This window comes from Callospermophilus lateralis, chromosome 18 (genome assembly GCF_048772815.1).
Source record: "Callospermophilus lateralis isolate mCalLat2 chromosome 18, mCalLat2.hap1, whole genome shotgun sequence".
Taxonomy (NCBI): domain Eukaryota; kingdom Metazoa; phylum Chordata; class Mammalia; order Rodentia; family Sciuridae; genus Callospermophilus; species Callospermophilus lateralis.
The window spans coordinates 1-24,100 of NC_135322.1; the positions used below are offsets into that span (position 1 = coordinate 1).

The 24,100-nt window shown below is 50.2% G+C and overlaps 1 protein-coding gene and 1 long non-coding RNA gene across 2 annotated transcripts; one reads left to right on the top strand and one right to left on the bottom strand.

The window, feature by feature from the left end:
* The first annotated feature begins 1,315 nt into the window (after positions 1–1,315).
* On the top strand, positions 1,316–6,412 carry LOC143380094 (regucalcin-like). The gene is made up of 6 exons (XM_077105869.1): positions 1,316–1,570; positions 3,337–3,484; positions 3,970–4,185; positions 4,738–4,869; positions 5,931–6,085; positions 6,362–6,412. The coding sequence occupies exons 1-6, from the start codon at positions 1,316–1,318 to the stop codon at positions 6,410–6,412; spliced, it is 957 nt and encodes a 318-aa protein (XP_076961984.1).
* Positions 6,413–7,382: 970 nt separating this feature from the next.
* On the bottom strand, positions 7,383–13,934 carry LOC143638214 (uncharacterized). The gene is made up of 4 exons (XR_013154566.1): positions 13,860–13,934; positions 9,749–9,869; positions 8,893–8,962; positions 7,383–7,644 (listed from the first exon to the last, which is right to left on the bottom strand). It is a non-coding gene; the product is annotated as an uncharacterized LOC143638214 (long non-coding RNA).
* Between the last annotated feature and the right edge of the window lie 10,166 nt (positions 13,935–24,100).

Consider the following 24,100-nt stretch of genomic DNA (forward strand, 5'->3'; position numbering starts at 1 on the left):
GCCTTGTGAACGTGTGGGTGACACAGCCAGGTGTGCGAGGCCCGGGTCGGGTCAGCAGGTGAAGCTCGGGGGTCAGCAGTCCGTTCTTTACAGGATGCCTGTGAGTAGAGCCCTGCCCAGCGCCCCACGTGCGTGTCCAGGGCTCCCCGTGCCTCCCCTGCGCCCCCCTGCGCCTGCCCAGTGCCCTCTGTGCCTCCCCAGGGCTCCCCTTCGCCCCCTCTGCGCCTGTCCAGCGCCCCGTGTGCCTGCCCAGGGCTCCCCGTGCCTTCCCTGCCGGGCCAAGCCTGTGCTCCCTGTGAGCCTGCCTGGGTGAGCCCGTGGACCCCCAGTTGCAAGGGGGCGCGCTTCTGCAGTAGGAGAGGAGCACAGTGTCCCGCTGCCCAGGTCAGCGCCTGTGCGAGGGGAGAACCCAGGAGGGCTGGGGAGCCGAATAGTCGGCCCTAAGGGGAAGGCTCAGCGATGCCTGGCAGGGCGCTGGCCGCGACCTCGGGGGTCTCTATGGAAGCGAGGTCCCAGGGGCTGCTGCTTCTCCCACTCTAATGCAGAGCGCACGGGCGACTCCTGCAACTGCTACCTTGGCTCTGCAGGACAGAGCAGGTGACATGCCACCGCCTGGGGCTCTGTTGATTTGGGGAAGCACAGAGGGAGGGACCGGGGAGGGGAAGGCGGAAGGGAGTTGCCGCCCCCACCTGGTGGAGCCCTTCAGCTGGCTGAGGCCAGAGGGCGGTGGAGTCCCAAGAGCTGAGCGAGCAGGACAGGACCAGGGCTGAGGAGCACGTGAGCCGCCCCAGTATGGGAGCCCTGGCCTGCTGGGCCTCCTGGTGCTGTCCAGGAAGGGCTCTGTGAACTGAGTCCCACGGAGCGCAGGGGTATCACAGCAACCCAATTAACAGGAGCATTGAGACGTGAGCCCTTCTGGGGCAGAGGTCTCCTGGGCGGAGAGGCCAGGGTGTGTGCTCCGGAGCCAGCCACCTGCAGATCGCACCCACCCCAGCCTCTGAGCCGGGCCCACCTGGACCGCGGCTCAGCTTAGCAGCCCCTGCTTCCCAGGCTGTAGGTGGGGGGCCTGGAAGGTGGGGGAGGTGGGCACACTGTGCCACCAGAGGAAAAGGGGGACTCCTGGAACCTTGCCAGGGGGTGCCTCTTCAAGTGACAGGGCACCTGCACGTTCTGTCGACCTCTCGGGTCATGCAGAGTGACACGAGGCACAGAGGAGCCAGGAGGGGCGTGGGCTCGGCCGGCTCCCTCTCTGCATCCCCTTGTCTGCCTGGGTGAGGCTTCATGAGCAGAAGAGGGCTGTCCTTGAGACCACAGGATGTCACACACCCGGGAGCGCCCAGCCTGCACGGTCCAGCAGCCCTCACCTGATGACCAGGAGAATGGGACAGAGAACAGGGCACTCACAGCCCTGTCCTCCTCCCAGGCCATGGCGTCCCCCAGGATCGAGGCTGTAATCCGGGACAGGCACAGGATGGGGGAGTGTCCCATGTGGGAAGAGGAGACCGGGCAGCTGGTGTTTGTGGACATCAACACCAGGACTGTGTGCTGGTGGAACCCACTCTCTGGGGAGGTGCAGACTTAAGTGGAACTGGGGCCCTGCAGATGGCTGGGCCTGCAGGGAACAAAGGAAGTGGGCCTGGGGGGCTGCAGAGGGTGGGACAAAGGAAGTGGGTCTGGGGGGTGGAGACTTTGGGCCAGAGGAAGTGGGCCTGGGGGGCTGCAGAAGGTGGGACAAAGGAAGTGGGTCTGGGGGGTGGAGACTTTAGGCCAGAGGAAGTGGGCCTGGGGCCTGCAGATGGTGGAACAAAGGAAGTGGGCCTGGGGGGCTGCAGAGGGTTGGACAAAGGAAGTGGGCCTGGGGGACTGCAGAGGGTGGGACAAAGGAAGTGGGTCTGAGAGGTGGAGACTTTGGGCCAGAGGAAGTGGGCCTGGGGCCTGCAGAACATGGGCCTGAGGGAAGTATGGGTCCCCTGGAGATCCAGGTGCTCCTGGGAAGGGAGCTGTGAGACCATCCTATGTGCCCAGGGCCCCGTGTCCCCTGAAGTCCTGGGGCTCGTTTAGCTTTGAAGCTGTCCTGCCTGCTTGTGGACCCATGTCCCTGAGGTCCTAGGGCTCGTTGGTACCTTTGCCACAGGTGTCCAGCATCAGTCGTGGCCTGAGGGTTGCAGGGGCCCAGCCGGGGCACCTGCTTCTTCAGCACCTGTCCCCCTACTCCAGAGCCCCCGAAGTGTGGACTGTCACACCCTGGGCACAGGACAGAACCATGGGGTGGGAAGTCCTGGTGTATAGCTATAGTTGGAAGGACCAAAGCCGGGCTTGCTGTCATCCAGGTTAAATCCTGGAAACACTGACTTCCTCCTGGCTGCTGTGTGGAGCCCGCACCTGGCTCTGACCCCGGCTTATGCCACACATGCACCTGTCCTGACTCAGGAGCTAGGGTGGGGGTGACTGTGCATTTTCCAGGCTCATGTGTGTGCATGGACCCACACACCTGGGAGGTACCTGTGTGTCTGTGGGGCTTGCATACCTGTGTGGACTGCTGACCCCTGTGGATTCACACACCTGGGAGGTACCTGTGTGTCTGTGGGGCTTGCACACCTGTGTGGACTGCTGACCCCTGTGGATTCACACACCTGGGAGGTACCTGTGTGTCTGAGAGGCTTGCACACCTGTGTGGATGAGACCCCTGTGGATTCACACACCTGGGAGGTACATGTGTGCCTGTGGGGCTTGCACACTTGTGTGGCTGATGGCCCCTGTGGATTCACACACCTGGGAGGTACCTGTGTGTCTGTGGGGCTTGCACACTTGTGTGGACTGCTGACCCCTGTGGGTTTTCTGAGGAGCAGAAGCAGCACTCTGGGAGCATCCCCCACTCACCCTCCCCCTCCCCAAGGGCAGGTGCCACTGTCCCCCTTGCAGATCAGGGCTGGCCCCAAGTCTGTGTCTGGCCTCAGGCGCCCTCCTGTGGAGCCTGCCCCAGGCCCAGCGTCCTACCCAAGGGCTCAGGGGCACCCGCAGCTCTCACATTGGCACTGACGTGAGGAGAGGCCAGCGCTCTCCACTCCTGCAGTCCTGGTGGCCCTGCAGGCAGGCTTGGCAGCCTCCAGTCCCATCTGGAGGCCCTGTGGTGGCCGTCGTGGGGAGGGGGTGCAGAGAGGTGGTCCACGCAGGCCCAGCAGGACTGGTCCTGTGCTGAGATGTGCTCTGTACCCTGATGGTGCCTCCTGGCGGGAGCCCCGTGGGTGGAGTCTCCTGGAGAAGCAGCAGCCGGGCCACCCTGCTGTCCTCTGTCCTCCCAGGAGACCTGTTGGCTGTGTGGCTCTGCACTGAGAGGGCAGCTACGTGGTGGCCTCTGGCACCTGCCTTGGCCTCCTGGACTCGGAGAAGGGGCAGGTGGAGTGTGCGGCTTGGCTGGACAGGGACAAGCCCCACAACAGGTTCAACGACGGGAAGGTGGACCCCGCCGGGAGGTTTGTGGCAGGTGGGCTGCTGAAAGGACTGGCCCAGGCCACCTGCAGAGCCTCCCGTCATGGCGGGTGCCGGCTGGGTGGGGACCTCAGGAGCCCTCCCCAGGCTGCTGGCAAGCGGCCCCCGGGGGCCATGCAGATGCTGGGCAGCCCACAGGTTCCCTCCCGCTCCAAAGCCCATGGCTTCCATGTCATTCTTCCCAGATCCCTGCCCAGAGAGGACCCTGGGAGGGTCGAAGCAGCCAGGGTGGGGCAGTGGCCAGAGGCCATTACCGTGCGGCTGAGGGCCCTGCACCTCTGCCTGAGCAGGACTCTTCCCAGTGGAACATCCCTGGGGTCCCCCCTTCGCCCAGCACAGAGGCTCACTCACAGATGCCGCCTGAGGGCCATCCTGCCTGCTGTCCCCCGACTGAGGGTGACCACAGCTCTGCACAGCGGGTCTGTGTGGGGTGGGCAGGACAGGGTGGGGTGCTGCCCACTGACCTTCCACTCTCTCCAGGCACCATGCCAGAGGCGTCCGCCCCAGGAGTGTGGGAGCCGGGGCAGGGCTCCCTGTACACACTCTGTGCTGACTGCTCCGTGGTCAGACAGCTGGACGAGCTGGGCATCACCAACGGGCTGGACTGGTCCCTGGACCATCACACTCTCTACCACGTGGACGGCCTGGACTACTCTGTGCGGTCCTATGACTACGACGTGCAGACTGGAGGCCTGGGTAGGGGCCACCGTTGCTAGCCCCCCATGCCCTCCCCAGAGGAAGGTCTCCATGGCCAGCCCCCACACCCTCCCTGGATGGGGCCACCGTGACCAGCCCCCCCACACACCCTCCCTGGGGTAGGAGCCTCTGTAGTCAGCCCCTCACACCCTCTATGGGTGGGGCCACCATGGCCAGCCCCCATGCCCTACCTGGGTGGGGCCTCCCTGGCCAGCCCAGCACGCCCTCCCTCAGGTATGGGCCTCTGTGGCCAGCCCCCCATACCCTCACTGGGTGGAGCCTCCATGGCCAGCTCCCCACATCCTCCCTGAAGTACGGGCCTCCATGGCCAGCCCCATAAGCCCTCACTGGGAGGGACCAACCATGGCCAGCCCCCCATGCCCTTCTCGGGGAGGGCCTTTTATGGCCAGCCCCCCACACCCTCCTGAGTCCCCTCCTGGGGTCCCAGATGCACCACGGGGTCTGTCACTCCCTCACGTTGTTGAGGCCACACTATGTCACCCCCTGGTCTGGGCAGTGAGGGGCCACACGCCTCTGTCTGTCCTGCCGCAGCAAACCCACGACTGGTGTGCCAGCTGGAGCCAGAGCAAGGCATGCCAGATGGGCTGTTCATGGACACCACGGGGACACTCTGGGTGGCCTGCATTGATGGAGGCAGGGTGATCCGCATGGACGCCGAGACAGGTGTGTGCACAGGGCAGTCGGTCAAGGAGGGGCCATGGGGTGCTCTGTGCCACGGTGTTCAGGGTCCAGGAGTGGGACCACTTGCTTGTCCAGCTACAGGGGGACCTGTGCAGATGGGCAGTGCAGGGAACACAGGGGCTGATGTAGAAAATGACCACAAACCAGCAGTTGAAAACTACAAGACCTTGTCCTCTCCCACCCTGGAGGGCGGAGGCTGGACCAGGGTCACAAGCTGAGCTCCCTGCACAGGCTCCAGGGGGCTCCTCCTGCCTCTCCAGCTCCTGGGCTCCAGGTGGCCCTGGGCTGGTGGCCCCTCCCTGCAGTCTCTGCCTCCGTCTCCACGGGGCTCCTCCTCTGGGTCTGTGTCCCCTCCTCTGTCTCTTGGGAGGACACGGCCATTGCATGAGGGCCACCTGACCCAGGAGGAGCCCATCTCAGACCCTTCACTAATGACCTCTGCAGAGACCTGTTCCCACACCAGGTCCCACTCACAGGTTCTGGGGTGCAACTGTGGACAGGACCCACCTCTTACCATGGTGTCCAGTTCCCTCCATGAGCTCCAGAGAGGCTCCTCCTGCCTCTCCAGCTCCTGGGCTCCAGGTGGCCCCTCACTCCAGTCTCTGCCTCTGTCTCCACGGGGCTCCTCCTCTGGGTCTGTGTCCCCTCCTCTGTCTCTTGGGAGGACATGGCCATTGCATGAGGGCCCCCTGACCCAGGAGGAGCCCATCTCAGGACCCTTCACTAACGACCTCTGCAGAGACCCTGTTCCCACACCAGGTCCCACTCACAGGTTTTGGGGTGCAAATGTGGACAGGACCAACCTCTTACAATGTGTCCATCTCCCTCCAGGAGACTGGCCTCTCCAGCTCCTGGGCTCCAGGTGGCCCTGCTGACCCCTGCAGTCCATGAGGAAGGGCAGACTTGGGGATCAAGTGCTGCAGGTGCAAGGGAGAACCAGCTGGCCCAGGGCCCCACTGGGGAGTGGGCACAGTCAGGCCACCTGGGGTCCAGCAGCAGATGGGTGGCTGGGCTTCAGGGATGTACCTGAGCTTTACTCACAGGGACGCGGCTGTGCACCCTGGAGATGCCAGTGTCCAGGGTGACGTCCTGCTGTTTCGGGGGGGCTGACTACTCCGACCTGTACATGACCTCTGCAGCGGACAGCCTGAGTCCAGAGCAGCTGTTGCGGGAGCCGCAGGCAGGACACGTCTTCAAGGTCAGTGGGGTGTCCCTGCCAGGTTCAGCTTGGCTCCGGCCATGTCTGCTCGGCCAGGTGTAATGCATCTTGACCTAGGGGACTGGAGCGGGCTTGGCAGCATCCATGGGGACATCTGTCTTGGAAAACAGCCCTCCCAAGGCCCCATGTGCCCTGCTGTACACAGAGACGTTTACGGGAGGTTTAGGAAGCTGGTGTGGCTGGCACTGCCGTGGCTGGTGCTGCCGGGAGACTCAGCTGTGCCCAGGGACTCACCTCCACCCTCTCCTCCCGCAGGTCCTGGGCCTGGGGGTGAGAGGCCTTGCATCCTGCCACTTCTCTGGCTGAGGAATCCCACCGTCCAATGCAGCTTGAGCCAGGCCTCCATCCCTGGGGTCAGGCCAGGCTCGGCTCTGGCAGGGCACTCCCTGCCTGACCGCTATTCACAGCTGATAATAAATGTGGCCACCTCAACGTCATCTGTGCAGCTGCTGCCCTGGGATGTGGTCCCCCCCAGGACTGCCCCATGCTATGTCCAGCGTCACCCAGCTTCAGCTTGTAATGCCCCTGTGTGTTCTCCAAGGTCCCCACAGGTCACCTGCATTCCCCAGAACGTGTGGCCACACTGGTGTCTCTGAGGTTGGCCTCTCTGCCTCCACTTGGTGCTGGGTCACTGAGAGCTGGAACCTGAGCATGGGCTGTAGCTATGCTGGACATGCATGAGTCCATCAGCCAGGGATCAAGCCGGACATCAGCTGCCTTCACAGCACTGGGCGCCCAGCGCCTCTACTTCCAAATAGCCCATTTACCCCTGGAAGGCACCTGCACTCCAGCAGTACCCAGTCCCCTGCCCAGCCCCATCACCTGCCCACTGCCTGTGTCTCGATGGCCTGATGTGGATAGGTCCTGCCCATGGAATCCACACTATGTGACTGTGTCAGCTTCTCTCACCGAGCCCCAGGTCTCAAGGTCCGTCCCACTTGTAGCATGTGTCAGAGCTGAAGTCCTTTTCAGGACTGAGTAATATTCCATCATGTGGATGGACTCGTCCTGTTCCCCATTCCTCCTCAGTGGACAACTGGGTTACTTCTCCTTTCTGACCCTTGTGCATGGTGCTGCTGTGAATGTTCACACACAAGTTTTCATTCCAGCATCTGTTTCTGGGTCTTCAGGGATGTACCTAGGCTGGAGGTAATGTGGAATGTGAACTCCCTGCATAACCCCAAGAAGCCCCTGCGCACTGTCCCTGCACAGGGGCTCCACGCTGCCCTCCTCAAATGCACATGCTAAGAGTGACATAGAACATTGAGTCCCCGACTCCAAAGGGCTCAGCACAGAGCTCCTGGAGGTCCCCACACAGGTGGCCTGCAGCTGCACACGGCTCTGCTTGCCAGCTGCTGAGAGTCTCTGTCCTGGGGTCCCTGTGGTCATGGTGGCAGAGTGCAGCTTGTGCTGTGGGCAGGGGCAGGCAGTGCTGTGAACAGGAAGGCCGTCCTGGGGCTCGAGCCTCCATCCTGGGAGTGAGGCCTGTGTGGAGTTGGTCCTGGCCTAGTGGTCAGTCCTGGAGAGGGGCAGCTGGCCTGGGAAGAGGGAGAGACCTGGTCTCAGGTGCAGCCCCTGATACAGGGTGCTGAGGGGCCAGGCGGGGACCTTAGGGAGGCCAAGCAGGGGCCCAGGAAGTGGGCATCCTCCTGCTTACTACCACTGTCTGCTCAGGGGCTGGGAGTCCAGGAGGCAACTATGTGGGAGACCAACTTTGACGTGACTGAGTCACACTCCCCCGCTGGGTGCTGAGGCGCTCAGTCACAGAAATGTGGCAGAGCTTTCCCCACCTTCTTGGGTTCGAGGGTCGGTGTCTGGGGCATGGATTTGTCTTGCTACAGCCCATGGGTGGACCTACGCTCACCTGTTCCTTTGTGATATAACCCTTGCCCTGTTTTGGGTAGAATCTTCCATGGAAGTGCTTTGTGGGTCCCCTTCTCTTACTGTGTCCTTGGGTGTGGCCTACCCAGGTGTCAGTCAACCTGCTGACAGTGGACATCATGAAGCTAGACTCAGCCCCCTGAAACCTGACCCCTTGCCTCATTTGAATAGCTTCTCCTCAATAAAAGGGGTCAGTGCATGCTCTCTCTCTCTCTCTTCCTGAGGACCCTTAAGGTCAGAGGAGCCGTCACAACGACCCCAAAGAAAAAGGTATTTGTATCTCTTGTGTGGTCATTTTGCACAGCCCAGTCAGCCCAGTTTACCTGGAGTGGCCCCTGAGCCTTTTAGTTGCAAGAAGAGAAACCTGGCACATGATTTTGGAAATTCAAATGGAAATGAAACCCATTAAACACTATTTGTCAAAAAGTGGTGATTTAACAAGCTTTGAAAACTATATTCAGTGAAATGAAAGTATATGCAAACCAAAATTTCCACAAAAATTGACTCATAATCATCCATAACTAAAATTTGAAAAAAAAATTAAAGAGAAACAGAAGAAAATCCATGTAATCTTAGTGATACTATGTGTTTGTTGTGTGTGTGTGTGTGTGTGTGTGTGTGTGTGTGTGTGTTCTGGAACTGGGGACCAAATGCAGGGCAGCACACATGGTGGACAACCTCAGCTACATACAACCTCAGCTACAATACTCAGCTACATCCCTAGCCCTTGGTGATGAGTTTTAACACACAATACTAAAAGTAAATTGGCAGAAGAAAATATTGATAGCATGGACTTTATAAAATCAAATTTTTACCAAGTGTGGTGTTGCATGCCAAGAATCCTAATTACTCAAAAGGATAAGGCAGGGGGGCTGGGGATGTGGCTCAAGCGGTAGCACACTCACCTGGCATGCGTGCGGCCCAGGTTCAATCCTCAACACCACATACAAACAAAGATGTTGTGTCCGACGAAAACTAAAAAAATCAATATTAAAAAATTCTCTCTCTCTCTCTCTCTCTCTCTCTCTCTCTCTCTCTCTAAAAAAAAAAAAGGCTGAGGCAGGGAGATTGCAAATTCAAGGCCAGCCTGGGAGATTTTTAAAGGGATGGGCTATAGCTCAGTGGTAGAGCACCTGCCTGGCATATGTGAGGCCCTGGGTTCAATCCCCAGCATCACATGAAAAAATTAAATTGTATACTCTGTGAAAGACAGAACAAAAAGAAAAGCTATAGACTGAGATAAATTATTTACAACATGCAATTCTCTTGTGCAGAAACCTCTTGTGAAGAAGCATACCACATAACTAAGGCAGACAAGGCCATCGAGGAGGTGCAGCTAACTCCCTGTTCCTTAAGTATGGGCCCTCTATAATGACTTCCTCCAGAAACACATACAATAGGGACATGCAGAGAACAGTAACTCCACAGTCAGAAACTTGAAAGGCACTCCCCAGCCAGCTGAGCACACTCAGCACTAAAGTGACATTCACCTTGAGGGCTTGAGATGACAGAGCAGCTCTCCACCTCTGTGACCTGCTTGCCCCAGACCCACAGCCCCAGGATAAATATGAGAAAAACATGGAAACTTGAAAGGCACTCCCCAGCCAGCTGAGCACACTCAGTACTAAGGTGACATTCACCTTGAGGGCTTGAGATGACAGAGCAGCTCTCCACCTCTGTGACTGCTTCCCCCAGACCATGGCCCAAGTCTAGATGTGAGGAAAAACAAGTAAACCCCAAAGTAGAACAATCTACAAATACCTGACAGGTCCTCCCCATGTGCCGAGGTCACTGGAACAAGGAAGTTCAGAGAAACTGTCACCCCAAGAGGAGTCTACAGAGACATGTTGACTGGATGTCATTTGGGGTCCTGGATGGGGTCCTGGAACAGGAAGAGGCAGAACTGAGAATCCAGAGGAAATACAACTTCAGTTATTTATAGCATACTAGTGTTGATTCTTCATGACAAATGGTCTAAGATGTTAATACATCTGAGATAGTGCACCTAAGTCATCACAAGGGCAAAGTCAGGTTGAGGCTTCCTTTGAAATTTCTGTATAAAGATAAAGATACTCAAATAAAACTTTAAACATGACTACATTTCCAGCTGGGTTGTGGCTCCATGGTAGAGAGCTCACCTAGCATGCACAAGGCACAAGGACATGCCAGTCACATGCCTGTCATCCCAGTTACTTGGGAGGCTAAGGCAAGAGGATCATACATTTGAGGCTCACCTGGGCAATACAGCAAGACCATGTCTCAAAATTAAATTTTAAAAAGGGCTAGGGATATATGTAGCTACGTACTTGCCAAGCACATACAAGGCCCTGAGGTCAACACCCAGTGCGAACAAAAACTCTCCAGGCCACACAACTGATCACAGACAACCATTGCAGGAATACAACAGGGAAGAAGCCATTATATCAACCTCCCAAAAATAATTAAAGTAAACCTGCACTTTGTTCAGCTTACAATGCTAACATATCTAACCTCTGCTTCTACTAATTTAAATATGATAATATTTTAAATATGATAGCTTTTTAAATATGATAAAAAGTGTATGTACTTTTCTAATAAACCCAGCAGATGTGCAATATACTCAACTCTGCTCTAAAAGCCAACTTATAAGCACATAGGGGCACAATCATTAGGATAAAATGTAATTATGGCACTTCACATGAAATAACTCTTAGTGTTAATAAACATATAACCTCAAAAGAAGAAATTCAAATTTCTGAACTCAAAACATAATGGTATATTTTCAATGATACTTCAAACAGATACAAAACACAAACAGAGTTCTCCAACAAGAATTCCTGGCAACATACAAAGCATCATGCTCATCAGAAGACCCAATCCCTTGCTTGCAATGAATAAGAAAACAACTTTTTATAAATGTAAAACTTTAGGGCCTGAGGATGTTGCTCAGTGGTAGAGCACTTGCCTAGCATATGTGAGGCACTGGCTTCGATTCTCAGGACCACATAAAAATAAACAAATGTAGAACTTTAATAAGACATAGGGATATGCTTTCTAAATTGAAAAATAGAAAAGAAAATGTTTGTTTAAAAATTTATTTTTAGTAAAAAATATTTCTTAATTACACAACTCAGCTATTGACTTGTCTCTTACACATTGTAATGACTTGGATCCTAAGGAAACTTCATCTACAGTGGTTTTAAAAATCATGCAGGGGATGGGCTGGGGATGTAGCTCAAGCGGTAGCGCGCTCGCCTGGCATGCATGCGGCCCGGGTTCAATCCTCAGCACCACATACAAACAAAGATGTTGTGTCCGCCGAAAACTAAAAAATAAATATTAAAAAATTCTCTCTAAAAAAAAAAAAAAAAAAGGAATCATGCAGGGGACTGGGGTTGCGGCCCAGTGATAGAGCACTCGCCTAGCATGTGCAAGGCCCTGGGTTCAATCCTCAGCACCACATATAAATAAAATAAAATAAAGGTACTGTGTACAACTAAAAAATAAATATTAAAAAAAGGATCATGTGGGGTTGTGGCTCAGCGATAGAGTGCTTCCTTAGCATGTGCGAGGCCCTGAGTTAGATCCTCAAAAGCACATAAAAATTAAAAAAGGTTAAAAAAAAAAAGAATCATGCAATATAATAGTTGACATTGAAATTTTTTCTTAGAAAAATTTCATCTAAATCTGGAAGAGATATTGTGAGATATATGTGTGTGTGTGTGTGTGTGTGTGTGTAAATACATAATGTTTTTGAACATATCTCTGGATACCTCTGATGCTTGAGTTCTAGCAAATGACATTGTGTGTGTGTGTGTGTGTGTGTGTGTGTGTGTAAAAATATATGTGTGTGTGTATGGTGCTGGGATGGAACCCAAGGCCTCTCAATTGCTAGGCAAGTGCTCTGTCAATGAGCTGCATACCCAGTATGCAAAGACATCTCAATAAGCAGAAAATAATTAAAATCATTTAAGATTATCATGAGAATTTTCAAACAAGACAAGTTTCTCAATGGAAAACCAAGAAAGCAAAAAGCATATTTTAAAAATATTGCTGAGGGAAAACAGCAGAAGTTCACAGGATTAAGAATTCTGTAGAAAATTAAAAAGAACTGAAAACCTGGTGGACATGGGGTATTTCCTAGGAAATACAGACATTGCAAAACAACTAAATTAAGAAAACTCAATTGATCCATTAGCATAGCAAATTTGGAACTGCTGCTGGGAGATCTCCCACTGGAAAAGACCCTGGGATCATTAGGTCTCACAGCTAAGTGTTACCTGACCTTTCACAAATTCTGATTTTATTTCAAATGTTTATGATCTAGATAAAAAAAAAAAGGTGACTTTCCTAAATTCAGTTCATGTTCCATCAAAGCCTGATATAGTCAAGATATTTCATCCATGTAGAATGTCAATGTTTATTCAACAGGCTATTTTGTGCACCACTGCAAATGTACTGTCAATTAGTGCCCTGAGCTGTGGCTGAGAGAGGCAGGGCCTGGAAACAGGGTAGGGTCTGGAGGAGGGCCACAGTCTGGACAGGGCAGGGATCTGGAGAAGAGATGTGGGGGCCTTGGGGGAGGGGTCTAGGCAGAGTCTATGGAGGATGTGGTCTGGGGGATGGGGTGGGGTCAGGAGAAGAAAGGCAGGCCTGGAAGAGGGGTCTGGAGGAGGGTCAGAGCCAACAGGAGGGACAACAGATGGTGAGGAATACTGGCCTTGGTGGTCACTCACTCAGAGCCCCTAGTTCTCTAGCCTTCCATCCCAACAACCCACCTCAGGGAAACTGACCTGAGCTGGGTGGAGGCAGCAACAGTCTGCCTCACCCACCACCCTCCACCTGGTACAGTAGGCCCCAGCAGCTTCACTGAATTCTGGGCAGAAGTCCCTGGCCATCCAGCACCCCTGCCTGCTCTGTACCAGCCACCATAAAGTGCATGGAAGTAGCAGGTATTCCACTGAAAGAGGAGAGGACCCGGGTACGGTAGTATACACCATCATAATCCCAGCTACTTAGGGAGACAGAGAAATGAAAATTCTAAATTTGAGGCCAGTCTGGGCAATTTAGCAAGATCCTCTCTCAAAAAGAGAAGTGAGGATGTTGCTCACTTATAGGGGTAGAGCACTTACATAGGATACATGAAGTCCTGAGTTCAAATCCCAGTCTAAAATATGTATATAATTTAAGGCAACGGGTACACTATTTTCATAAGACCCAATTCCTTTTATTCTACATTCATCTTATCATCATTTAAATGCATTACCACATTCATGAACAATGAATTATTTTGGCAGAAGCTGTAGAGCACTTGAAAACTAAAATGTAAAATGCTATTTATTATAGATCAATCAATTCAAGATAAATGATTTCTAAAATGAAGATGTAAGTCAGTGGAAAAGTAGATTGGGCTCATAGAAACCTGACTCTCCAACATATTGGTGCAGGGCAGGCACTGACTTCCTCAACAAGATCCATAAAATTCAAAAAATAAAACCAAGATGCAATAAGTGGAATGCCTTCAAATTAAAATGCTCTGACAAGTGAGGGAAATAGGATCATGAAGAGAGCCCCTCAGAATGGGAGAAAGTCTTTTCCATCTACTTTTCCAACAAGGGATTAATATCCAGAAATATAAATAACTCAAAACATGTAACAACAGAAAAATGAATAGCTCAACACAAAAATGGGTGAAAGAACTAAGCAGACATTTCTCAAAAGGAAAAATACAAATGGCCAAAAAACATGGGGAAAAAAAAGGTTCAACATGCCTGACAATCAGAGAAATGCAAATCACATCTACATTAAGATTTCATCTCCAGTTAGAAGGGCAAACATCAGGAATACAAAAACCAACAAACTCTGGTGAGGATAGGGAGAAAGGTACACTCACCTGTTGTTTGTGCAGACGAGTGCAACCAACCACTATGGACAGCAGTACAGAGATTCCTCAAGAAACTAGAAATGAAACCATCACATGATCTAGCTCTTCCTCCCACCCTTTTTTTTTGGGGGGGGGTGGTATTTACCTAAAAGAACAAAAATCAGCATGCTATAGGAATACAGCCATATCAATGTTTAAGCCAGCACAATTCTCAGTAGCCAAGCTATGAAACCTTCCCAGGTGTCTGTCAACAGATGAGCAGGTAAAGAAAGCATGGCATGTACACACATCAGAGTTTTACTTGGCCATAAAGGAGAATGAAATTACTGCATCTGCTGGTAAATGAATGGAACTAGAGAACATCATGCTAAGTGAAATAAGCCAGACTCTGAAAGCCAAGGTCAAATGTTTTATCTTATACACAAAAACTAGAGGTAAATAAGGAAATATAAAATGGGGAGATCCCATAAAGATAGAAAGGAGGTCAGTGGAATAGAAGGGGGTGTAGGGGGAGAGAGGAGGGATGGGAAAAGGGAGGAACTGCAGAATAAAACTGACCATCTAAGTACATATACGACCACACCACAGTGAATCCCCCCTCCATGTCTGTCTACAAACCACCAGTTTAACAAAACAATAAATAAATAGAAGGAAGACCACTAGAGAAAGGGGAGCAGGAGGACGGAGGTGGAGGGAACATGGAAATACTGGGGTGAAACTGAACAAATTATACTCCATGCATGTCCGCATACATCAAAATGGACCCCACTATTATGGATAAGTAAAATGCACCAGGGCTGGGGCTGTGGCTCCGTGGTACAGCACTCACCTAGCACATGTGATGCCCTGGGTTTGATCCTCAGCACCACATAAAAATAAATAAATAAAGGTATTGTGTCTAGCTACAACTAAAAATAATATTTAAAAAAATTTTCAAAAGAGGGAAGATGCACATATACTGACAATTAAACTGGAATTCTCTCAACCAAAGAAAAATGTGGTTTATGAGTTTAGTTTTGTGAGTTTAGTTCCATGAAATGTGGTTCATGAGTTTAGTACATGGAATAAACTTTCTTGATATTTTTAGATGTAGATCAAACAAACACCTGTATCTTATTTATTTATATGTGGTGCTGAGGATCAAACCCAGGGCCTCACACATGCTAGGCAATCACTCTACCAGGAAGCTTCAGTCCCAGCCCTGAAATACATTTTTAATAAATGAATTTGTTACAAATAACATACTAAACTGAAATAAAGCAGTAGGCTGGTAACACATGTGCTTTTCCATATTTCCATGTTCTTTTCTACTACTTTGACACCATTAAAATAATAAGGAGGGCTGGGGTTGTGGTTCAGTGGCAGAGCACTTGCCAGGATGTGCGAAGCACTGGGTTTGATTCTCAGTATCAATAAATAAAACACAATCCACGGACAACTAAAATAATATTTGAAAAAATAAGCAATAAGGAACACAAGTAATGGAGTCTCTCCTGGGCTTAGAACCCTCGTGCATCATTCCTCCTTCATCCCACCCAGGATCTCCAGGAAAAACCTGGGGTAACTGTAGGAAGATGATGAGGGGCTGGGGCTCCGGGGTAGAGCAGTCGCCGAGCACGTGCAAGGCTCTGGGTTCAATCCTCAGCACCACATAAAAATAAATAAATTAAATTAAGGTATTAGGTCCAACTACATCTAAATTTTGTTTTAAATTATGGCAATATATACCTAATGTAAATTATTTTTAAACAGACGATGAGGGTCTCAACCTAGACCTGCTGCAGAGCCAGCCTGAATGAAATAGTGAAGGAGCAGGGCGCACAGCCAGGCTCTCCTCAGCTCAGTCCCAAGGTGGGGCTCTCTCCTCAACAACACCACATTTCCCACACCTACTGCGGGTCATTCCAGAAGCTTCTAGTGCAATTCCCTCAGGCAACTCAGAACAAGAGAGCTCCAGGCATCCCTAGATACATGACCGACAGTGTCCCCGAGCCAGGCATCCACCTGAGGTAGCTCTGAGGAGAAGGGAGCTCCATGCATCCATAGAGACATGACCCACAGTGTCCCCAAGCCAGGCATCACCCTCAGGCAGTTCTGAAAATAAGGGAGCTCCAGGGGTCCCTAGAGACATGACAATAGACCCAGCCTGATTCCTTCTTAAAATTGGGAACCATCTTGCCACAAAGCCATGAAAAGCTAATTTTGGTTTCACTGTAAATTACTGCAGATTCTGAACCTGCTTGGAATGCCTGCCCAGGGCCTTGGACTCCCCCTGCCTGGCCATCTGACCAGACAGCAGCCCACTCTGAAACTGCAGTGACGCCCCATAAACCCTGGCCTTCCCTGGCCAGACAACACTGCTCTCTGAGGCTCTAATGACCTTCATAAATTCTGATGTCGGGGCCAGCAAAAATGTAAACCAGCCTTTGTGCTCTGCTGATCGAGTGTTGCTAGCTGTAACCCCCTTTGTGGAACTTCCTGGGTATGGAGCTGCACTGCGAGGGAGCTGGAGCTGTCTTTTCCCGTAGTTTTGGGTGGGAGAAGCAGCCCGGATGGTGGAAATAATCAGCTTGATTTCATTTGATTTTAATTGGAGTCACTGGTCTTTTCTTTGCGCCCTGGTCTAACAGTGACCCACAGTGACCCCGAGCCAGGTGGCTCCCTGAGGCAGCTCTGAGGAGAAGGGAGCTATGGGGGTCCCTAGAGACATGACCCACAGTGTCCCCAAGCCCAGTGTCCACCTGAGGTAGTTCTGAGGAGAAGGGAGCTACGGGGGTCCCTAGAGACATGACCCACAGTGTCACCAAGCCCAGTGGCTCCCTGAGGCAGCTCTGAGGAGAAGGGAGCTACGGGGGTCCCTAGAGACATGACCCACAGTGTCCCCAAGCCCAGTGGCTCCCTGAGGCAGCTCTGAGGAGAAGGGAGCTACGGGGGTCCCTAGAGACATGACCCACAGTGTCACCAAGCCCAGTGGCTCCCTGAGGCAGCTCTGAGGAGAAGGGAACTATGGGCGACCCTAGGACCCACAGTGCCCCCAAACCAGGCGCCCACCTGAGGCAGCTCTGAGAAGGGAGCTCCAGGTGTCCCTAGAGACATGACCCCCAGTGTCCCCGAGCCAGGCGTCCACCTGAGGTAGCTGTGAGGAAAAGGGGGCTCGGGCCCTCCCTGAAGGGCGACCCACAGTTTCCAGGAGCCAGGCTCTGCCAAGTGGGTGCTGAGGAGAAAGCTCACCTCTCACCCTGAAGGAGGAGGACTGGCGTTGAAGATGGCCGCGAGGCCCCGCCCCTGATGACCACGCCCCCCGATGACCAAGTGCCCGGATAGCCACGTGCCCGATGGCCACGCCCCTAATGGCCAGTTTGATGGCCACGCCCCGCAGGACCCTGCTCATGCTCAGAGGTGGTGCCCACCCCTAGTTCCTGGTAAACCTCAGCCCTTTCTCCACTCTCAGCTGTTACTGGATAGAACCTGTCCCCGCTGCTGTCACAAGGTCTGGCAGAGTTGGCTGTGTCACCATGGAGTGGAATCTCAGGAGAGGAGAAAAAGGAGCCAGAAGCCCACCTCCCCGGTCACCAGAGAGCAGGGAGCGGAAACTCCAAACCCCAGCCCTTGTGCTGCAGCAAAAGAAAATTTAAAGTCAGACACCAAAAGCCATGCAGGAGAGTGTTCTGAGAAGTGACCGTGAGGTGGAAATAAACTAAGAGAAAAGTGAGGCTTCAGCAAAAGCACTCTCAAGGGGGAGAGTGGGCATCTCCAGGCAGGGAATAAAAGGAGACAAGGCTGTCCCCAAACCTCACTACTGTTGATGTTTTCAGGAGAACTGGGGACCACCTCTGTACTCTGCCCATCAGGGGGTCAACTCCTCCTTCACGTTGGGCAGTGGAGTTGTTGACCTTATCTGGTCCTCTCCAAAACTGTCACGGTGGCCATCCTATTTAGGGGGCTTCATCCACAAGTCAATCCGTGTTGATGTGGGCACTGGGGTCAATTGCTGCTTAGAAGTTACCTTAGGGTGACTGTGCTACTAAAGGGATCTTCTGTAGTGGCACCCCCTCCTCCACAGAAAATCTTAACTAACTTTCCCCAGAAATTTTCACCATAATTGATTTGAGGACTCTCAGCAAAAGAGTCTCTGTCTACAAGAGAGATCAATGTAGGTAAACTTCCTATTTTCCTGTTTCTCTATTTCACTTGGCCACTGCCCTGGAAGAAATCATCACTCCAGGTGCTCAACACCCCATTACTAGTTTACCACAGACATTTATCCAGTTTAGCAGTTTGTAGAAGTGTGGGGAGCCACTCTGAATGACCCACACCTTCCAGTCCTGAAGCAAGAGGCTCTGATGGATCATTTCAATCAATTCATGGTGACTTGGGCATTGTCCCAGCTCAGAAAGTCGAGGCATGTCTTCAGATGTAGGTCTCTCCCCTGAGGTTGAGCTACACTCACCTGTTGCTCTGTAATCCAACCCCTTTGCCCCATTTGGGATAGAATGGTCCATGGAAACTCCCTTTGTGTGTCCCCTGCTCTTGCTCTGCCTTTGGGTGTGGCCTTCCTAGATGTCAGTCAACCTGCTGACACAGACATCAGGAAGCTAGACTCAGCCCCCTGAAACCTGACCCCTTGCCTCATTTGAATGGCTTCTCCTCAATAAAAATGTTCAGCAGGAGTGTGTGTGTGTGTGTGTGTGTGTGTGTGTGTGTGTGTTTTCTCTCTCTCTCTCTCTCTCTCTCTCTCTCTCTCTCTCTCTCTCTCTCCAGACCCTTAAGGTCAGAGAAGCCATCACCATAGGACCCAAAGGAAAAGGTATTTCTCTGTCTCTATGTGATTATTTCACACAGCCCAGTTCACCTGGAGTGACCCTGAGTGTTTTAGTCATGAGAAAGGTGACAATTTGTGGACCATATGGAACCCCAGGATGAATTTTAGAAATTTAGTGGGTTTGGAATTTCTCTCCAGAAGTTAAGCACGCTTAGGATTGCAGAGTATTGTGGGCTGAATTTCAGAAAGTAAGTGAAGTAGAAGAAAAATCTGTGACATTAACTTTTTAATATTTGGGAGTAGTTTGTCTTTAGAAAGAAAAAAAATTTATAATTCTAGAGACTCTAAATGTAAAGAATTATTAAGATGATTAATGGGATACGTTATTAAGTCAGGCCTCCCCCATGGGGAAAGTGCTTTTGTGGACTTTTTTGGATTGTTTTTGTGAATTTTTTGTATTTTGAAATATTAGGTAAAGATTTTGGGGGGTTATATACTAGAAGTCTGTGCTTGGAAAGTGAGAAAAGGGGAAGGAGGATTTTCTGATGAGACTTGATACAAGGATTCTTTAGCTGTGGAAGAGTGAATGTTTTTTGTGAATACTCAGAAGGTTTATACTGAACCTGTTTGCTACATTCTTGTCCTACTGAATCAGAAAGGCTGGAACTCAGCCACTGAGGACAAAAGACTTTAGCTGCTGTTCCCTGTGGGGTCTGTACCTAGGCTCACATCCAGCAGTGCTTTTAACCCTTAAGCAACCTGGCCTGGTGCCAAATGAAGACTGCCCTAAAATCTGAGAGAAACACTGGTGTCTGCCATTAAAACTCACTTTTAAAATCCTCCATGCTACAAGGAAAAGTACAAAACACAGGAGAATACAAGCTGCAAGCGCAGGTCGCAGAGACAAGGCCAGCTGCTACCCGTCCCTAGGATCCTGCCCAGGTTGGGGATAGAGACAAATCTAACAGAGTCCCACCAGCTAGGGGAGCTCAGGGAACCCTTGCCTGACTGTGGGCAGCAGGCTCCATGCTGTTTCCGTCACCATGGTAACCACTGGACCCAGAGTGGGCTTCCTGGTCCCACCTCCCACATTTCAGTTATTTTTGAATTAAATAACCTGACTTTTCTCTGTGGTTATGTTACTCAGTAATGCTATTGATGGGCGGTTTCCAACTATGCTTTTTTATATTTTGCTTTTAATTTTGAAGGTTATGGGGGTGCATTTGCTTGTCGCAGGAACAAAAGCCGGCAATGTTCCTGTGATGAACATAAGACCCTTACTCTCATTCCTGACTAAGTAATTACAAAAAATAAAATATACATAAGGGTCTTATTTCAGAGACATCATGTGACATCACACATTTATTTATGCACTCCTAGTTAAAAGTAAATTAAAATGGATCCAAATATCTTAAGAACCACGTGGTTACATAAAGTTAATACAATTATAAGTTATGCCCTTATTATTAATATATTTTTCTAGGTACTTGGATAACCTATAGTTCTTAATTCATAAAATGATTAGCATATATGTCAAATTGTTTAGTTAATATATATTTATCTAATTGCTTTTCTTCAACAGAAAACACATGATTTATATACTTCTTATACATGCATTTATCTGATGTTCTGCCTTAGCTCCTCTGCTTCTGTTTACAGATATTTTAGATACAGACATCTTAGATAAATATATTTTGCTATAAATTTGCTTTCAAGAGAGAATAAAACCTTCAAGTAATCTCTAGTTCTCAAAGTTATTATACAAATTTTTTTCTTAAAAATTTTTAGTTTAGTTGTCGTTGGACACAATATTTGTATTTTTTAATGTTTTCAGGTGGTGCTGAGGATTGAATCCAGCGCACCGCACGTACTAGGCAAGCACCCTACTGCTGAGCCACAGCCCCAGCTCCTGTATAAACTTTTATAAGATGATAAACAAATATAATTCTATCTTCAGAAATATTCAAGGGCTTTAACTATATTTTCATTGATATTTCTTCTTATCAAAGTACAAAAATTTGTTTAGATTCTAAGGTTTTCAAAAATTACTCCAAAGTATAACCAGGAAAAATTCTAAAAGGAAAAGATTCTTCAACTGAGAGGAAGCACACATTGGAGGTCCTAAGAAGAATCAAAAAATCATCTTTGGGTGATACAAGGTCTTCTAGATTTTAACTTTAAAAGTATTTTCCTAAACCAGAAAATCTTTATATCATTATCTAGACAGATAATATAAAAAGCTAAAACAATTAAAAAAGAGATTTATATGTACTGTACTGACTATCAAAATTTTAACTGATCAACTCAAGAATATTTCAGGCTATTTCCCTAATTTTACTATGCTAATGTGAGCTAACATTTTGTCCATATTTTGACATGATAAAAACCTATTAAAATGTTTTTATTTCCTTTAAGGAAGATCTTTATTGCCCAATGATTCTTACTGTTTAATGTGATAAAAATAAATAAATAAATAAATAAAAGACAAATCCTGTAACCAGGCCTCTGGCCCTGAGCTGGAGTCTCACTGAGATGGCTACATTTCTGAGAGAAGTTACCAATCAGGCTCCATGGTAAGAGCTGGCAGGGGAGGAAGGGAGGGGAGAACCAGCTCCCCCCTTCTCAGTCGCTGTCCTTGAAGGGTTAACTTGCCCACAACAGTGAAAGACAAAGCTGCTTGTGTGTGAACTTCTGCAGACTGGGAACTTCTGAGCCCCTCCCCTTACATGCTGGGTATAGAGTTCTGAAACTACTGAACTCAAAGTTCAGGGGGATTGATTGATTACACCAAAAGCTGTGCCCTCTGAACCTGGCTATAGACAAATAAAATCTGCTTTTTGTTTGGTGTCTTGCCTGGTCTGTGTCCTGCAGCACTTCCTTTCCAGACAAATGGAGCCACCTTTAGCCATGATTTCTAGCTTCCCACCAACCTCAGTGGACAGAGTTAGTCCCATTACTCCTTTCTCTTGACATGTCTTCCCATTAGCTCCTCTGCTTCAGTTTATTTCTACAAATTAACTACCACCTTTGCTTTCTCATCTACTTTGGGGGTAGATTAAAGAACTCTTGGGACCTTGCCTGCATTTCACTGCTCATTGCTAGCTACTACCTAACACCTGCACCCCAGCCCTGCACTCCATCAGGCCAAGCGCTGCTGCAGCCAGGGGCCAGGTGGGCAGGGGTGCAGACATGTGCAGCTGCAGGAGCTGGGAAATTCTCTCATGCACCCAACAGAAGCCCAGAAACGGCCCACTGCAGAGGCCTCTGGGAAGTGAGGTGTTGGAGACAGAGCGACTTAGCCAGAGGCTGCCCCATTTTCAGATCATGGTTTTTCAGAAAAGAAGTTAAGGCTGGATGCAGTAGCACACACCTGAAATCCCAGTGGCTCTGGGGGCTGAGGCAGGAGGTTCATAAGTTCAAGGTTAGTCTCAGCAATTTAGTTAGACCCTAAGCAACTTGGCAAGACCCTGCCTCAAAATAGAAACTGAACAGGGCTGGGTTGTGGCTCAGTTGTTAAGCACCTCTGAGTTCAACACCTGGTGGAAAAACAAAACAAAACAGTTTAATCTCAGCCCATAGTGACCACTGTCAAGGGGAGGAGAACTGACTTCAGATCAAACCCTCTGATGATTCTGGGAACGCAGGCTTCAGCCCCTGCCTTGGGGCATTCTAACTAATTCTAAATAATTCATTCTAGATGATTCAGCTCTAGTCATGGATGCACCTGGGAGCTACAGGCTACACTTTCATTCAGAATTCCCAGGGATTCTTGACTGTGAAATCTGGTGTTCTGCCCCCACACTGTAACCACAGAGGATCTGAGAGCTGTGTGACACATGCTGTCCAGGCACCTGGAGGGCCCTGGCAGTGTCACCTGGTGTTCTGCCCACACACTGTAACCACAGAGGACCATGGGGCTGTGTGCCACGTGCTGGTCCAGCCACCTGGAGGACCCTGGCAGTGTCACCTGGTGTTCTGCCCACACAGAGCTTAGCACTAAGGACCATGGGGCTGTTTGCCACGTGCTGGTCCAGGTGCCCTGGAGGACCCTGGCAGTGTCACCTGGTGTTCTGCCCACACAGACCTTAGCACTAAGGACCATGGGGCTGTTTGCCACGTGCTGGTCCAGATGCCCTGGAGGACTCTGGCAGTGGCATCTAGTTTTCCTCCCACACAGCCCTGCCATAGAGGACCATAGAGCTCTTTGCCCCACACTGGTCCAAGCACCTGAAGAACCCTGGCAGTGTCACCTGGTGTTCTGCCCACACACCCTAGCCGCAGAGGACCTGAGAGCTGTGTGCCACATGCTGGCACCTGGAAGACCCTGGCAGTGTAGTCAGGTGTTTTGGCCATGCAGGCCTCACCCCAGAAGCCTACAGAGGCTGCAGGTACCACATACTCCAGGATTCTGGCCAGTGCAGTCCAGTATTCTACAATGTGGCCCTCATTGCGAAGTTTCTGTGAGGTGCTATGTGGGGGCCCCTAGGATTCTGGGAAGTGTATTTGGCCCATGCAGCCCTCACCATAGAGGCTCCTGGGAGCTGCTGGGAGCCATCAGCCAAGTAGGTATGACAATTTCCTTGCCAGCGTACCCCCATGTTTCTTTAGTGGAAGGACTCATGGAAATAGGACATTTTGCAGCGACATTGCATGTAAGGTGACCTTGCTCAAGGACCAGGGCGGATCCGTGTTTAGGGTGTTCTTGGTTTAGGATAATCCGAGTTTAGGGCGTTCCCCATTTAGAATAGTGGTGGAGGCGATCCCCCACTCACTGTCTTGACAGGGTCACAGTGAGAAAAAGTGTTGGCAAAGCCGCTCTCCCACTGTCTTGACAGGGTCACAGTGAGGATGAATGCTGGCAAAGCCACGCTGGTTGGTGGGTAACCGAAACCATGAGACCCTTTTTTATGTAATTGGGACTTTGCATTTTCATGCTTATGTTTCTCACAGGAGGCATGAGTATGTTAAATGCCAAACAAATTAAATTTTAGATGGCTAGAACAGAACAGGTAGTTCATGCCATGGAGGCCGTTCTACCCACCCCTCAGCATATCAAGGACAAAGTAAAAGGCTATTCTTCTATCTTAGTACATTGTGGACAAACCTAATAATGGACAACAATCATCCTCTGAAAAACAAATTCTTTGAGAACTAGTGCACCTTGACTGAGAAACAAACTCTTTGAGAACTAGTGTACCTTGACTGAGAAACAAAGAAACTCTTCGAGAAAGCAGCTCAACCAGTTTTATGAAAATAAATTTAGGAATCAATTAAAATAGGTTTATAAGACACAGTTTTAAAATAATGTTAAAAATATTATTTTATTTAGATTTTTAAGTTTAGAAATTTTTAAGTCTTTAGTTGTATAGGTTTTTGATATGTTTTAAGGATGATTCATAAACTTTAGGATATTTTAAATATAAGATTTAAAGGAACTTTTTTAGATGGGAATTTTGAATTAAAAATAAAGTACAAGTGTACTTTAGGT

Bases quoted from the DNA above. Each gene is read 5' to 3' on its own strand.
- LOC143380094 (XM_077105869.1), top strand. From the start codon at position 1,316: ATGTCACACACCCGGGAGCGCCCAGCCTGCACGGTCCAGCAGCCCTCA. The intron at 1,571-3,336 runs GTGCAGACTTAA...CTGCACTGAGAG, and splicing joins GGAACCCACTCTCTGGGGAG to GGCAGCTACGTGGTGGCCTC. The intron at 6,086-6,361 runs GTCAGTGGGGTG...CTCCTCCCGCAG, and splicing joins AGGCAGGACACGTCTTCAAG to GTCCTGGGCCTGGGGGTGAG.